General features: G+C 38.0%; 2 protein-coding genes across 9 annotated transcripts in view; one reads left to right on the top strand and one right to left on the bottom strand.

The window, feature by feature from the left end:
• Nucleotides 1-3,393: 3,393 nt before the first annotated feature.
• On the bottom strand, nucleotides 3,394-4,888 carry LOC137197589 (uncharacterized). 5 transcript variants are annotated; one of them, XM_067611089.1, is made up of 6 exons: nucleotides 4,748-4,888; nucleotides 4,555-4,640; nucleotides 4,355-4,447; nucleotides 4,001-4,144; nucleotides 3,800-3,892; nucleotides 3,394-3,618 (listed from the first exon to the last, which is right to left on the bottom strand). In XM_067611089.1, the coding sequence occupies exons 1-6, from the start codon at nucleotides 4,785-4,787 to the stop codon at nucleotides 3,424-3,426; spliced, it is 651 nt and encodes a 216-aa protein (XP_067467190.1). In that variant the 5' UTR covers nucleotides 4,788-4,888; the 3' UTR covers nucleotides 3,394-3,423. The 5 variants fall into 5 exon arrangements, with proteins under 5 accessions (XP_067467190.1, XP_067467186.1, XP_067467187.1 ...); XM_067611085.1 differs by having other exon boundaries at nucleotides 4,001-4,264; nucleotides 4,748-4,887; XM_067611086.1 differs by having other exon boundaries at nucleotides 3,394-3,703; nucleotides 4,001-4,264; nucleotides 4,748-4,887.
• Nucleotides 4,889-10,634: 5,746 nt separating this feature from the next.
• Nucleotides 10,635-16,054, top strand: part of xpo1b (exportin 1 (CRM1 homolog, yeast) b) — a 28,846-nt gene continuing 23,426 nt past the window's right edge. Inside the window, exons 1-3 of one of the 4 annotated variants that reach the window (XM_067609404.1) lie at nucleotides 10,635-11,002; nucleotides 12,398-12,529; nucleotides 12,873-12,974. In XM_067609404.1, coding sequence (XP_067465505.1) covers nucleotides 12,404-12,529; nucleotides 12,873-12,974 — 228 coding nt within the window. In that variant the 5' untranslated portion in view covers nucleotides 10,635-11,002; nucleotides 12,398-12,403. Of the gene's footprint in view, nucleotides 11,003-11,401; nucleotides 11,533-12,397; nucleotides 12,530-12,872; nucleotides 12,975-15,015; nucleotides 15,060-16,054 lie in introns of those variants that run through there. The other 3 variants (XM_067609405.1, XM_067609406.1, XM_067609407.1) reach the window with 3 other exon arrangements.

Raw genomic sequence — 16,054 nt, forward strand, 5'->3', positions numbered from 1 at the left:
ACAGCACATTGTTGCCCCGGGGCCCGTTAGTGGGTTAATCCAGCCCTGATTTCCACAATAGTGTACATATTTCAGTATCATCTTGTCTCAGAGGCTTGTTCATGCTGATAAGAATATAGCAAAATGGTGAACAAACTATGACAGCCCGTACCATAGACCTGTAGTGTGCTTGAATTTAAGTTTTTTTTACATTTTCAATACTTTGTCCTGGTGGAGGGCACTGTCACAACAAAGTAGCATGTTGTTAGCATGCTGATGTGAGCATTTAGCACAAGAGCAGCCTAACAGCTAGCTGCAAGCATGACTGTAGACTTGTTTATTGGTACCAATGGTGCAGGATAACTTGGTTACTTGCACTTCACATGAGTATTTCAGTTTTATGCTATACAGTATACTTGAACTCCCCTAGATTTCTAAATGTATTATAATATATATTATTTCTATTAGTAAATATTGTACTTTTACTGCATTACATTTATCTAACAGCTATTTTTACTATTTATGTTACAGTTTCTGATTTGACATACAAAACATATGATCAGTTTATCAAATATTATGCACTGATATATATGAAACTATTCAACATGATAAAAAATTGTTCACAGAACTTCACTTCAACCAGCGACCACATTAAAATACTGCTTACACGTTGATTCATCAGTGATTAATGCTGATAATACTTGTTGGTGTACTTTTACTTATTTGTGATTTTGGGCAGAAAAGTGGTCAGATTTAAAGAGAATCAATATACAATACTGCCTGCCATCAGGAACCTTACTTGACACTATCTAATACTTCAATCAAAAAATCAACACTAGGCATCAGGAAGCCATATCAGTAAAAACATAACAGATCATATACTGAGATGGGGACCAACATTCTTTCAGTATTACAAAGATAAGAATGCGTCAACCACAGGAAGAAGAGTCAACATAAAGACTGGTATTTTGCACTTGTTTCCTGTAGCTTGCTTCTTACTGTGGTTGTCATTTGTTGCCACTTTGTTTCAAATGCTCTCACCTGACCAAATGAACTGAGCCAAAGCAGTAAACACTCCAGAGTTCAAATAAACCACTCCACACACACACACACACACTTGGTGTGAGCATGCCCTGAGGTTATGGGCCAGAAAAACTGCAGATCTTCAGCTCTGCCAAGTGAGGATTAACTCAAAACGGTGAGTTTATTTCCTCCTCCATAGCTGCCTCAAATGTATTTGTAGAACTAAAACTACAACTTTCTGAAAGATTTCCGTTATTAGCCAGTTTAATGTAGGCAGCATACATTTTCTCTAAGGAAAGAGATGTACTGTATTATGTACACAGGATATGTTTGGTATGAAACTTGAATGGAACGTGAATGGAAAAGTGGTAATGGAATGAAAGTGGTAGCTAGAAAGTTTCAATAAATAAGAAGAATAAAGAAAAAAAGTAATATATATTTCTTCAGTATTCTTTAAATATAAAGAGTGTTTGAGGGAAGGCTGTAGCCAAAAGGCTCAAAGCAAATAATAATAAAGTTTAAAGAGTATAAAAAAGCAGCCAGATGACAAATATGGGCTGGGAGAGTGTTTCTTAGTTTTATTTACTTGAAAACAACACTTTCCATCAATAAACTTTTGACAGAAACTGCAATTTTTCAAGATAAAACCCTAATGATCTGTATGGTTATGAAGCAGTATAACAAAGCGCCACCTGCTGGATGATGTGCAGAAGTTCAGCATGAAGGGAACAGCATTTCTTCAGCAGAAATCTTTCACATTAAACCAGAAAGCAGAAAACTCATTTTCAGTCACACAATAAGCAGTGTGTGTGTTGCAAAAAAGACAACATGGTGCACCATAAGAAAGTCAAGTTTTTAAAGATTTTAAAGGTTTAGAACACATTATACTGCCCACAACATACTACAAAGTACTACTGGCATTTTGGCTTTAAGACATGTTTTAACAGCTGAAGAGGTTCTTCTTGAATGAAAAGCTGTAAAAATAATTCATCTAATTTCTTTGCAGTACTAATGATATTTTGTTCTACCTGTCAAATTATTTTGGTTCTATTTTCTTTTAGCATATTTTTGATGTCAGTATATTGTTGAATGTAATTGTGACGTATATTGTTTACTGTATGTAATGCAAACATGGTTGATAATATGTATTTATTTTTAATACAGACCCCAGAAAGAGTAGTTGTTGCCAAGGTAACAATTAATGGGGATCCCAGTAAAACTGTAGGAATAACTCAGTGTACAACAGCCACACACACACTTTCTTCTTTAGTTCACAGATGCATGTGTAATAGCTAAGGTGTTAAATTCAAGTCCTTGTTTATAAGATGGTGTTGTGACATTTTGTGAGCATCTTGTATTTCTGTCTTGAATAATATTGAGGCCATTGTTAAAAGTAGGCTACACATTTAAATGTATTTCTGACACTTTATTACCTAAAGGACAGGTTCACAAATTTTCAGGTCTGTCTCAAAACAACAGTCAGGAGCCCAAATGAACATTGAAACAGGTTTTTCTTGCTCTGATCATTCCTCCTGTTCATACTGACACTAGAAGATCATAATGCACTTACAGTGTAAGTTGGGGACAAAATCCACAGTCCTCCTACTGTGCAAAAATATGTAGAAGTTTATCTGAAGTTAATATGAAGCTTCAGATTCCAAATGAGTCAAATCAAGTAGATATCTTTCAACGTTACAGTCTTTTTAGTGCCAAAGTTCCTCTTTTTGCTACTATACTTCCACCACAGCTCAACGGGAAACACAAAGAGGGAATTTGATGCTAAAAAGACTTTAAATGTGTCAGATATCCACTTGATATGACTAACTCAGAATGCTGAAGCCTCATATAAGCTTCACATCAACTTTTAAATGTATTTTTGGACAAATTGCAAATTGATTTTGGCCCCCATCAGTTACACTGAAAGCCCATTTGAAGGATCTTTTAATAGTCAGTATGAACAGGAGGAATGATTACAGTGAGGAAAACCTCTTTCACTGTTCATATGGACACCTGACTGTTGTTTTAAGACACACTTGAAAAACTGTGAACCTGTCCTTTGAATATTGAAGTCCTGAGTCATAAATACAATGTTATTAATATAATGTATTATTATAAAATGTATATATAAATATCATGACATGTTATTTTTCATGGTACCATGTAATCTGATTGTGTTCCCCAGTTTTGTACTTAAATAAATCTGACATGACATGAATGTGACTATAATAGCATGTGTGTGACATTGGAAATGATGATTACCAAGAACAAATATCTGTATAAAATTTCAGTCCATTTTGATTGTACTTCTAAATCTATATTTCTTGGTAGGTTGCTCAGTCTAAGGTTTTTCTATTTAGTAAATCATGCAATAAAATGCCAAACTCGTTTTCTGCAGGGATACAAGTATTTATTAATATTTTACTATATTTCTGTGTGTTTTGAACATATTCTTAACTGGCTGGCTGCTCTGTCTCTATCAGTGTCAGAGATCCTGTAGTACACTGGGGATTTAGAGCAGACCTTGGTGCTTTTTATGGCCTTTTCTGTGTGCTGCCCTTGGCGGAGGCCTTGTCTCACCTCCTGCGTGTGCAAAGGAAACACACAGACGTCTGGAACCTGTATAGAGACCATTTAAGAAATCCATGAGCTGTGAGGCCTTGTGGATGTCAGGAAGCATCACAAGGGCTTTTTTCAACCGCACCTATGGGATCATAATAATGTTAAATTACATGTTGGAATCTGCAGGTACACTCAACATCTCAAACTAATTAACTGATTTAAATTGATGAGTTAGCACCTTCACAAGGGTTGCGTATGCAGGGAGGAGGCTGAGCACGTGGTACTTTTCATTCGTATGTTTGGGCAAGTTATGAACACGAAGACACACACTCTGACAAACAGAAACCAAAAGATTTACTCAAATTAGCCTAGGCACCTAAAATCAACCACAAAGTAGAAAAAAATGAAGTAAAACAAACACAATTTTGTGCCTCATTACCTGGCTGTGAGCTGGTGGATTCAGTGTGTCCAGCAGACTAGGCAGTGTTGGTGGCGGCATGTCACTGAACTCATCTTGTGGGAGACATTGATGTTCACTTGGACTTTCTGGTCTTTTATTCTCATAGGTCTCTCTGGCTCCCTCCTGGTATAAATACCCCACAAAGAAATCTGGTCTGCCGCATAGCTTCATCATGGCCCCAAAGGCATCATCAGCATTAGAATAGGTCACCACACCATGTGTGAGTCCATTTTTCACTATTTTCTGAGGTATGAGAGGAAAACATCTTGACCACACTACTGAGGACGGTGAAATAAATTCTTAAGCTTCTTAAACTGTCTTTAATAAAGTTACCTGAACTCTAACCACGTATCCAAAAGGTGAGCAGATGTTGAGCAGATCCTCAGCAGTAAATTCGGTGCCCAGGTTTGCATAGATTTTTATACTCTGTCAGCACAAAACAACTGTTCAAAACTGACATCTGACATCTTGAAGTGGTTAAGATTACATTTTCAGAGAGCAGTGGGTTCACTTGTGCATTTTTTAGTCCCTACCTTGAATTCATCCATCTTCGTACAAATCCTCCTCAGGAAGTCCCTCTTCTTAATGCTCAGTGGTGTTGTAGCTGATAAGTTGATAGCTGGTGATTTGAAGTTGATATTGACATTCACTCTCACATGGAGACTATTACTGTTTTAGTCTAGACTTCAGTTTTCAAAGGAAAATAGCCTAATGTCAAATACCTACGAAACTGAGGTGAAATGTTGTTAAATGTGTGAAATATCATCAAATGAGCAATAATCAGATATAATCAAGAGGATATGCTCATGATAAAATCAAAAACAGGAGGAAAAGTATAGACAATTTCAGTTTCAAAAACAGATATTCTAAACAGGTCCAGTTTGATTCAAACCAAGCTGTTTCCCAGCAACACAGTTCCAGTTACTGCTCTTATCCAGACATCTATCTAGTGCACAGATGATCTGCAGAGTTCAAATTATGTCAAATAAGGAAAAGCAACAGCTGCCTGGTTGAGGTGACATGATTAAAGTCACTTGTGGTAATGAGTGTAAATCACTTTTTCTATCACTCTTCCTTTGGAATTATAAACTTATATAATATCTTAGGAAGCTTAGATCCAGTTTTGGAAAGTGGGGTCTTGGTATAACACATGCAGAGAAGTCTTTAGATTAGGTAATAAAGCCCAGTGCTGGATAACAGATGTGTAAAGTGGGCAACTTACAGACAAAAAAACCTGAAGCCAGGTTGTATTCCATCAAACAAGTGCTGGTTGGTTTCTAGGTCTGTGGTCAGAAAATGAATCAAACTATGTTTAGTGTACTGTGTTGAGTGTGCTTGATGGGAAAACTAAATGATAGCTTCCAGGAGTTGCAGAAGATATTGATCAGACTACTTGGGTTTTTATTTTGAGCTTAACTTGCCTTCAGCTTTAAATTCATTAAGTGGTATTTGATGTCACAGCTTTACTTGACAAATATTCAACAGATTTCAGATTTGTTTTATCGGAAGCCCACACAGTTACTGTTGAAATATTGTACTTTTTACTCCACCACATTTATTTGACAGCTACAATTCAGATTCAAAGCAGTTGGAGGAAAATTGTTGGAGAAAGCTATGCTGCATTCCTCTCCTTGTTTCTGTAAGTAATTCTGTGATATTGTGAAGTTTGAAGATCCACAACTGTTTGCTATAAGATTTAAGAAACTCACATCTACGTTTTTAGAGACACAGGTCGATTACAGATACAATATACTTTAACATTACTATTACTTCATAAAAAAGAACTGTACACGCTGGAAGCAATTCTTGGACAAAGTTCATATTTCTCATTGGTGTCGAGACAGATTGTTTTATCATCAAAGTATAAATAGGTACCAAAAGCACTAACTGTGTATTCTGAACACTGTTTTTGTTGAGTCACAATAACAGAGATAAATCTGGGAAAGTGCTGTGAAACTTACTGTGAAGCTTACCACAGATTTTGACTTCATGACAATTATTGTTACTGTTATACGCATCTTTTTTGTACATTTCAAATGGTTGCTGATTCAAAGTAGCATGGGAACAGGCCAAAGGGCTATAAACTGCCTTGTAACTGTTGCTCCACACCACCTCATGGATTCAATCCAGCGATACTGTAACTGCTGGATAACTTGTATAAAAAATCAAAAGTTATTGTTTTTGCTAAACTAAAGAATCCAAATATAGATGTCATCCAGCATTAAGCTTGCACAACCAACCTAGACACGAACTCTGACCTAACTAGTCAAAAACACTTGAAAGAGGCCTGATCTTAATAGTGAGTGATACACTATTCCATAAACATACACCTGAAAAGACAAGATGCTCCTACTGGAAGCACTGTAATAAGCACACCAGAGAAAACACTGGCTGTAGTGTTATAATTGTACCTTCATCACAGCTTGTCTGCTCAGCTGAGCTGTAGCAGACTCACTCACAACCTTGCATTTTAAGATGAACATGATCTGTTCAGCCAGATGCACGCTGACGGAATGAAAGTCACTCTCCTCTAAATTCTGTAGGATCGATGAAGGGACAGAACAGAACCTATGATGTTGTTTTACATTAAATGCAACCACTTGTTTTGTCTTAAATAACCATTAAAGAGACCACTAAAACAATTCAGTGGTTTGATTAAACTATCTAACAATATATGGAGCAGTTAAAATGACAAATTACAATATTTAGATTGAAATTTATTTTGGTCTGCAATCAATATCAGAAATAATCAGGTCATATGTATAAGTATACAAATTGATATACACACACACATACATAGATATGTAAAAATGAGGCTGATACTCAAATACCTCAGTTGAAAACAATACAATAACTCAACTTCAAATGCTGCTTCCACTGTAATCCACAGTAATGCATTAATAACAGTAATTCAAAAATATAAAACCATACTCTTACAGGAGCCTAATGAGTACTTTAATATTGCGTACATTGAGCCAGTGGTCCATGTGGATTTTCTAGAATGACAGTTTTCTCCCCAAATGGGCCATGGGTAAAAAATCATGAAGTATTTGCTTGTGATTATTACGCATTTTTATTTTTTATGATCTTTTTTTTTTTTAAATTGTTTTGCATCATAAAACTGAATGGAACATGGCTCTTGCATGTCTTCTTTTGGTCCTCTACAGTACATAGTCACACCAACGATGCATCCTCCTATACATAATGTCCACTTACAATGTTTGCTCACAACTCATGAGGGGGAGCAGCACATGCATACATGTGGTATACATAGAGTGCATGGCAATTGTAAAGTAAAAAAAATACAAAACAAGATAAAATAATCTTTTTTTTAATTGTGAGAACACAGTTATTGAAGCGGAAAAAGAACATAACAAATATATTAGGAACATATTGACATCAGAGTTAAAAATCTGGCAAGTCATAGACAAAACAAAGAGCCCCTTTGAGCATATAGGCCAATTCACAAGTTCACATGATCAGCAGAAATTACCAGATTAACCATTTAATTTAAGAAGTATAGCAATTATCAATATAAATGGTAAAATCACCAGAAAAATTAAGTTGTCAAAACCTGCAGAAACTATAAAGCTCAGCAAACTTCTCTTGTAAACCCTTTTCACAGAAGTCATTTTGCCATTTTTGCTTGAATATCAAGGTATGATTTAGATGTGTCACCTATCCCATATTGAGTATAAATTTACATCCATCAAATATTTATAATCTTGTTTCAGTGTGGCTTTCAGTAAAAATGGTGTTTCCACTCATACATGGCTGTTTTTTCCCCAGCAGAGGGTGCTCCAGGATTGCATTTCAGATGCAGCAATATTTTAAATACTGGAGTTGCAGAAGATGGCGCTGTTATTTGTTTATATAATGTCCTGACTGAAGCATGGGCTGGAGTAGCAGGCTGATCACAATCACAACTGTGTATTTTAGTCCTAAGTGAACAGATACTATCCACAAGTATAAGCACATGAAATGATTAACATCACTTCAAACAGTCAAGGAAACCTAAAATATGACTATTTGTTATACAATATTAGTATATAGCGTAATTCTTCTGAAACTGTACACCAATTTTCAACTTTTACTATTATAGGCTTTTATTCCAAAGCTGTCCATTCAGCCATTTGGTTAAAAACAGTGTGAGCTCGCACAACAAATCACAAGTGTTTTTTTTTAGCTGATTGCCACATGGAGGTCAGCCCCCTAGTGTGGTGCAATGATAATATATGTAAATGGATGGACTGCCATGCCCCGACCAGACAGAACAAGATTTAACCAGCCTACGCCTGAGTGAGGTTGCTTACCCCCAAACTTCACACGTGTAACAATAAATTCCAGCACTGCACTTGGAGAGAAGCTCAGTTGTGTTGGCAGTGAGGGCCTGCAGGCAGTTGACTTTTCGTGACCAAAATGACACTCTGAATAAGATGACATGGAATTTCATAGTACTACGAGTTACTCGGTGATATCAGAATGATGCAAGCTTTGTGAAGTGTGGCTTACTTTGAGTGAAAGGGGCTGGTGAATGCTCTTTTGAATCACTGCTATGTGTTAACCCACTGTTTCAATCACATTACTTCACTGACAGCAACTATTTGAAACATCAACAAAAGTACATGCACAGATTTAAGGGTCCACACACACCTATTTGTAGATTTATGTTAATTTGCACTATAAGACTAAATAGTTGGGTATTAAGATAATAACAATAATAATAATAAATGTTTATTTATGTAGCACTTATCAAAACCAGAGATAACAAAGTGCTTTAGAAGGACAAAATATAAAACAATTATCGTAGATAGACATAACAGTCTATCCTGCATGCTTATTTGTTTGCAGTCATAGGATGTAGAGGAATATAGACCTACGGTATATCAACATCTCTTATCCCATATACTACGTCTTAAGTTGAACTTCAGGTGAAGGTCTTTCCAAGACTATTGTATTCCTAAAAAGTGGGCTGACCAGTTTGTGGCTAGAAATGTGTGTGTTTTCTCTTTTCTTCGGAGGGCAGAGGATTCTAGGAATGCAACAGCACGGAGGGAAAACCAAATGGCATTTATGAATCAACGCATAGATAATAGCCTTTGAAATCTTGTTTGTTAATAACAAATAACAAATAACAGATATAGGCCAGCTGCCTGGGGTGTGAGGCTGATCCAAGGACAGGGACACATCAGCAGTGCACATATATAACAGGTGAAATAAAAGGTAATTTACATTTGTGATGGAAAATGGTATGTATATTAAACTCTGCTGTCAATTAAATCGTTAAGGTTTGAGGTCACACTTTCCTTGAAGAGTTATGTAAGTCCCTGATAACTTTATCATACAACTCTGCACCTACGCATGATTCCTATATTATAATGAGGGATCCACCTGCCATGCAATTCAGTATGACATTGGATTGTGGGCTTGACAGCATTTTCTATGAGCTGAATGATTACAGTGCACTTAATATAATGACCAGTGTGCAACACTAACCAAGGTAATACCAGGGTTTGTTGCAATTACACATTTTCATCAAATAATCCATTTAAAACATGAAAAAAGGACAAAATGACATTTCCTTTCCAGCCCAAATGCTACGTGCACTTTAAAGACAGAAATGACTTTGAACAAACAGCATTTCAGCACCAGACTACTTCAAAGAACACAAATTGACCTGTACATGTTTCTGTGGCTCGCAGAGACATTTAGAAATGAGAGGTAGACATTGTTGCTGGGTAAAGACTCAAACGCCCTTCGAAAAATCCTCCCTGAATGACTTTACTGGGTTGTGTACTGTCTCCACTACACACCAAATCCAGTATTTTTCCATCAAGTAGCGCGCTGGACCACGTGACCACAGAGAGGGGGGGAAAAACGCTGTCATGTTTGCATCCTCAATTGACAGCGGTGCACACTTTTATATGGCTCTGAATTAGCAGAATGTGGACAGTGCTGCTGCATTTCTTGTCTCAGTTGCTGCTTACACTATATATTTATGAAGTCCACCGTGCACTTTGCTAGTGTTACAAATTCTCCTCCAGGTCGTTTTTCTAACCCCGTGCGCTCATGATCATGTAACCACTCCCACTCGTGGCTGGTGGAAAATTACCAGCTTTACAAGCAACAGGCAAATGAATGGTACTTGCAACAGTGTACCTGCATGAGACAGACACAGTACTTTCTGGATATGTTACGTTTAAAAGTGGTATAACTAACAGAGAGAGGGAGTCTAAGTGGATAAAAGCATTAAATAACATTAGTTTTACGTCTCGTGTTAATGCGCGTGTGCAGTCATGTTATCGGGAATTAACATGAATGAAGGTAATACACAGCTTTAACCTGAGGAATATCAATAAAACAGTAAGTTAATCTCTATTCTGATAAGCGGAGTCATGCAGGAGTCCACTCTGCACGGGAGTCTGCCCTCCTTTTTCTCTCCGGGCGGAGTAGTGGCGTGGGTGCCTGAGCGAATTGAAACAAACTGACAGGTCGATCCTCCAATAGGACGCCAGCTTGTAAGTCTCCGCCAAAGCTGTAGCCAATCGCAGAGTGGATGTGGGCGTAACCCCAGTCCAAACTTTACGCGGCGCCATCGGCTGAAAACTAAACCGAGATGGAATCTCCCAGTCTGAACCGGTTTCAACCGGTTGCGAGTCAGTTGCTTGAGAGAGGAGAGGAGGCGCAGACACACAACCTCCATCCCGCCCCGCCGGATATTTATTACAACAACGAATTAATGAGTGAATCAAGGTTTACTTTGTTCCGTAAAATGTACCGGAGGGACATATTCCTGGGTTTGCCGCGGTAGTAGTTTTTTGAATCCACATCAGCGGTTGTTCCCAGCCAGACATCTCTCTCTCTCACTGCTGGAGCTGGAGACACAGTCAACGCTGCTCAAACCTTTTTCTAACCAACAGTGATACTCAACTACTCACTATATCTTGTAGCTTCTTTTCAGTCAGAGCCTCGGACTTTTAGGTAGGTAACCGGCGGTGAAAGTGCAAACCTGCCATGCTGTGATTAACGTGTATTGACTGGCTTTACCTGTGCAGGAAATAAAATGCATTTTTTTGCTGTGTGGGGGTAAAAAGTTGTGTTAATATACAGTTTACGTTGCTTGTCACAGTGCTCCTGCTAAATCAGAAACCCAAGTAGCATCATTGGGATAACCAAATAGCATTTAACTACTACTTAATGAGGATTAGCTAGCGTCGGCAGTCCATAGAAAGTGCTATAACCTGACTAAAAAGCGTAACTAACCGTGTCCTGTAACGTTACGTGCCACGCTGCGGATGAATAAGTAACCAAACAAAGCTGTATGATTTAAATCCGTGCCTCTCCCATCCACAGCAGCATCAGCAGTGTGCGTGATGTGAGCGGATGTCAGGTTGATGTCGCTCGGTGCTTTAGCGACAGCCGGTGTTAACTTTATCCCAACAGACCTGTAAAAGTAATGTAAAGTGTAGCAGCAAATCCCCCAAAGCGTCAACTTCCCCTAAAGTTTCACAGTGAGTAACGTTACCATATCCTCGGTGGGAGTGGTCGCATTGGCGAACCACATGTGAACTGTTTGTACGACACACGGCTAGAAATATAGCTTAAAGGCTAGCCACTGTTAGCATGCTAGATAATGTCAACACAGCTGTAAATTGCGCTCCTTATTCGCAGTTTTAAACCGCAGGCTGCCTGTTAACTGTGAACTCCGTCACTTTACAGATGTAAACAACGTGACGTCGCCTCGTACATCCGGCACGTGGCTCCGTTAACCTTCTTAATATGGTCTTGTAAAGAAGTGACTGAGTAGTCGAAACGAGTCGGCAGTAGGGACTGATTGTGAAATAACTGCTGATATCAGTCTTTCAGAGATCGGTTTTAACCCAGTGTTTTTGGTAGGATTTTATGGAGGCAGTCTGGTGAAATCCCTCCAATCACCATTAAAATGTAGGTTACCTGAAGTTTTGAGACATTTTTACACTTACAGTCTGGTGTTGCCAGCCACTGGGGTGAGATAATTAACTTAATTTGTCTTTGCTGCAAAAGCCCCCCCCCTCCTCCAAAGTCCTGACTCCTGGGGTAGATCAGAGCGCTGTGCCCATAATTTGCAACCAAATGCAGCAGTTTTTTAAACTCAGTCCAACAGGACAACTGACAAAGCTTGCCTTTCCTTTGTACACTTTTTTAACAGTGGCAGGCTTGTGCCACCATGAGCCGAACTACTTAGAATGACAGCTCACTGGTGGGTTGAGGGGATGTTTGTTACGTGGTCAGCTGTTTGGAATTGTTTCAAAACACACAGTTCACATGACTTTGCCTGTTGAATGTGTTCGGTGCTCTCATGACCCCCCTCTCCTCCCCCTGCTGTCCTTGTTGCAGAGCTCTATGCCAGCAATTATGACAATGTTAGCAGACCATGCAGCACAGCAGCTGCTGGACTTCAACCAGAAACTGGATATCAACCTGCTGGATAATGTGGTGAACTGTCTATATCATGGGGTGGGACCACAGGTAAGATGTGAAGCAGATGAAATGTTTTATAAGCCATGGAACATAAATGTTTGTACCCAAAAGAAAAGGAAAATGTTTCATTTGGGCCAAGATTTTCATTTTTTAACCCACACCTGATCTAAAGTGCATTGTTTGTAAATTCATACTCTCCTGATCAACCCGTTAAAACACATCTATCAATAACTATTTCATGTAATGTTTATCTGTTTACTTTGGCATCAATAGTGCAACACAATCAAGTCTAGAAATGACTTTCCTCCACCTTTTTTACAACAAGGATTTACAAGTCTCTTCCTGGCACCTGAATGTTAAATCTAAAGTGTCATCCATATCTCTCATACAGCAAAGGATGGCGCAAGAAGTGTTGACACACTTAAAAGAGCACCCAGATGCCTGGACAAGAGTGGATACCATCCTTGAGTTCTCCCAGAACATGAACACAAAGGTAAGTAAGCTTCATCCCACAAAACATTGGTGGGGAAAAAAAAAACTTTCTTGTGCTTTGAGGAAGAAGTGCATGCAAAGGCATTTGTGAAGAGGAAACAAAAAAAACATTACACTAAATCACAGTGGTTTGCAGATAATGTACTCAAAGCAGCTTTATGTACCGTGAGCATGTATTGTGGGTGCACATGGACCCAGCAGAAGTTGAATACGTAGTCCTGGTGGCATTCGCGCCATGCCCTAACTCTTGAGCTATGTGGGACCTCTGTCCTTCAGATAAAATGAATTCTGCTGGATCTGAACCTACCAGACGAACAATGGACTTTGCCTGTCACCTCCTGTTGGTAATACAATACAATACCAAATATGCCTTTTAAAGTCCTGACCTGACAGGAATGTGCTCCTATTAGTCCATTGATCTTTCTTAATCATAGCAATCTGATGTGTCAGTATAGTTTACTCCTTTCTCTAGATATTTAAAGTTGATGCTTTTTTCTTTTTAAATTGTCGGCCATGTTCATGATTTAAATATTTAACCTGTGCACAATCTAGTAAATTCGGTAGTTGAATCATAATGAACACAAGTACAGTACCAGTCAAAAGTTTGGAAACACCTTCCCATTCCCCTTGATTGAGAAACTGTGTCCAAACTTTGGACTGGTACTGTATATTTATTGAGTCATGAATTAGATAAAATAAAATATACAGTTGTTCAAAATTACTGCTCCTAAATTGCTTTCTATTCTTCATCAAATGGCAATGCAAAATTCAAAAGTTTCAACATAATTCTGTGCAGCTTTTATGCTTTTCTTGACATCAATTAAGATATGAATAAAAAGCAGAGCTGCAAGTCCAACCCTTTCTGTACTGTATCAATAGAAAGGGCTATAGCTTACAAATGCCAACGTCAAGTAGAAGAATTAAATGACCTGCCCCATTCTCTTTGCTAGTGTTTATTCAAATATTTGGGCATATGTGTGTGTGGTTACTGGAACTCCTTGATAATTAAAAAAAAAATCATCAATGCATCAGTTTTGCAAAGGAAAATGGGCAAAGGTAGAAAAACAGGCAGTCACAGGGAAATGTTTAGATAAAGAGCTGCAAGAAATAAGCTTTTACTTTAGTTTGAGTGAAATCACCATCTCCAACATGTATACCATCAAGGACAGCAACACCTTTACCCTCCAGTTTCCTGTTATATAAAAAATGTCAGCATTATACCCGCAGCATGACCTGTGATCATGGTTATCACAGATGTACCAGCATTTTGGCACATGTTCAACTGCCGGAAACACCAGATTCACAAACACTGCTTGAGCATTGTCAATAAGTATGTTCTTGATTGATCAGTTTCATAACAGTAATTAATTAATTACTAATTAATCATCAACATCCTTAGTGTTTGAGGTTCTCAGATAGTCTTGTCTCTTACAGTGTGTCTACTGATAAGTGTGCTGATACATCTGATAGAGCCAACTGCCTGTGACTAGTGAACCCAGTGATTCAGTCTTCAGACACATTCAGAGAATTGTACTAAGAAAACAGAATTGGCCATTATATTTATAATGATGAAGTGTAATTACATATTCTAATAATGAAGCATAATGGAAAGCAAATGTTCAATATGAAGTTAAGTGCAATGCATCCACAACTTCCTCAAAGCAATTGGTGACATTTGCCTTTTTCTTTTTTGCTTGCCTGTAAGATTGCTTTTAACACTGACATTCATTACTAATGTCTGAGTTGATGTATCAACAGTACTTTTTATAGCTCCAAATTTGTAATTTGCCAAAAAAAAATAGGGACATTAGAGGAAAAGAGGAAACAAAAGGTAAACACCTCTTGAATTCTGCATTTGTCTTGTTTGAATTGTTTAAAAGTGCATACTTTCAAAGCACTTTGAACATTTGGCTTCTTATTCATAATTACAGTAATCATATTTGAAGAAATGTAATGAATTCAAGCTGTGACTATTTGATATTAATCACAATGTTCCATTATGTTTATGGCTTGTAATAGGAAGAAAAGGGGTGTGTCATCCTGTGCATCATGACACAGCTAGGCTTTGACGGCAGGCCTCCACAAGGTCTACCCTTTTTAAATTCCCTTTGACTGAATTCTGTTCATCCGTTTCTATTGCATCTGTTTTATTGGACAGAGGGAGGGTGCAGGCTGCAGTCAGTAGGATCCATAGTAGAGAGACAATCTGTTGAAGACTTGATTTCACCTGTAGGGATCATGGCTCTGTTCCCGCCCTACCTTTCTCTCCTTTTCAGTGCATCCTCTTCCTCCTCCTCCTCCCTCTGTCCCCCTCAGTTCTTCAGCCAAGACCCTTTAATGATGTGCTTTTGCCAGCAAAAAAAGTTGCAAAACATTTGTCAGATTTCCTGCTGGTAATTTCTCTCTTTCAACCTCTTGTGGTGGTTTGTGCAAAGTGTGGCAGTTAAAGGTGAAACAAAACAAGTCAGAAATGTGACACCTGTCAGCGTGCCAAAGATTTCACCTTTAATCTTCCCAGCATCCATTGTCTGTAGTGCATTGTTAATCCGGCTTTAATAACATCCTATACTACATGCCATTCATTATTTTTTGGAATCATTGTACCCTTGTATTGATGATCCCTACAGTTGAAATAGACACTTGAAGTAACACTAGATCAATAACTAACTTTGAAATAAAAGGTTTTTGGTTTTGTCTTCATGCTTCACTATAGAGCACCCAGAATTGAATACAGGGCGTAACCTGTGGTTGGTCTTGCTGTTCCTTATGACACACCAGTGATACCCTGTTATTTTGATTAAACCATATTCTGTGTTTTAGTTTTAGGATAATTGAGTCACATGGTTCAGGGTTGGGTATCGATGAGATTTTATTGGTTTGAATTTTGCTTAATGATTCTGGTTCTTATTAAGTTGATTATGCTCATTCAGATTCTTGGCGTGCTTTTTCAGTAATAAAAGAAACCAAATTATGAAGGCAAAAACCAACTTTATTTTCAGCAGATTTTAGGCTGCCATAAACCGCCATTTGTCATAAATCCTATGGTGTTTTGTGATTGTGTTTATAGTGAGAAAAATCAAG

This window comes from Thunnus thynnus, chromosome 14, assembly GCF_963924715.1.
Source record: "Thunnus thynnus chromosome 14, fThuThy2.1, whole genome shotgun sequence".
Lineage (NCBI taxonomy): Eukaryota > Metazoa > Chordata > Actinopteri > Scombriformes > Scombridae > Thunnus > Thunnus thynnus.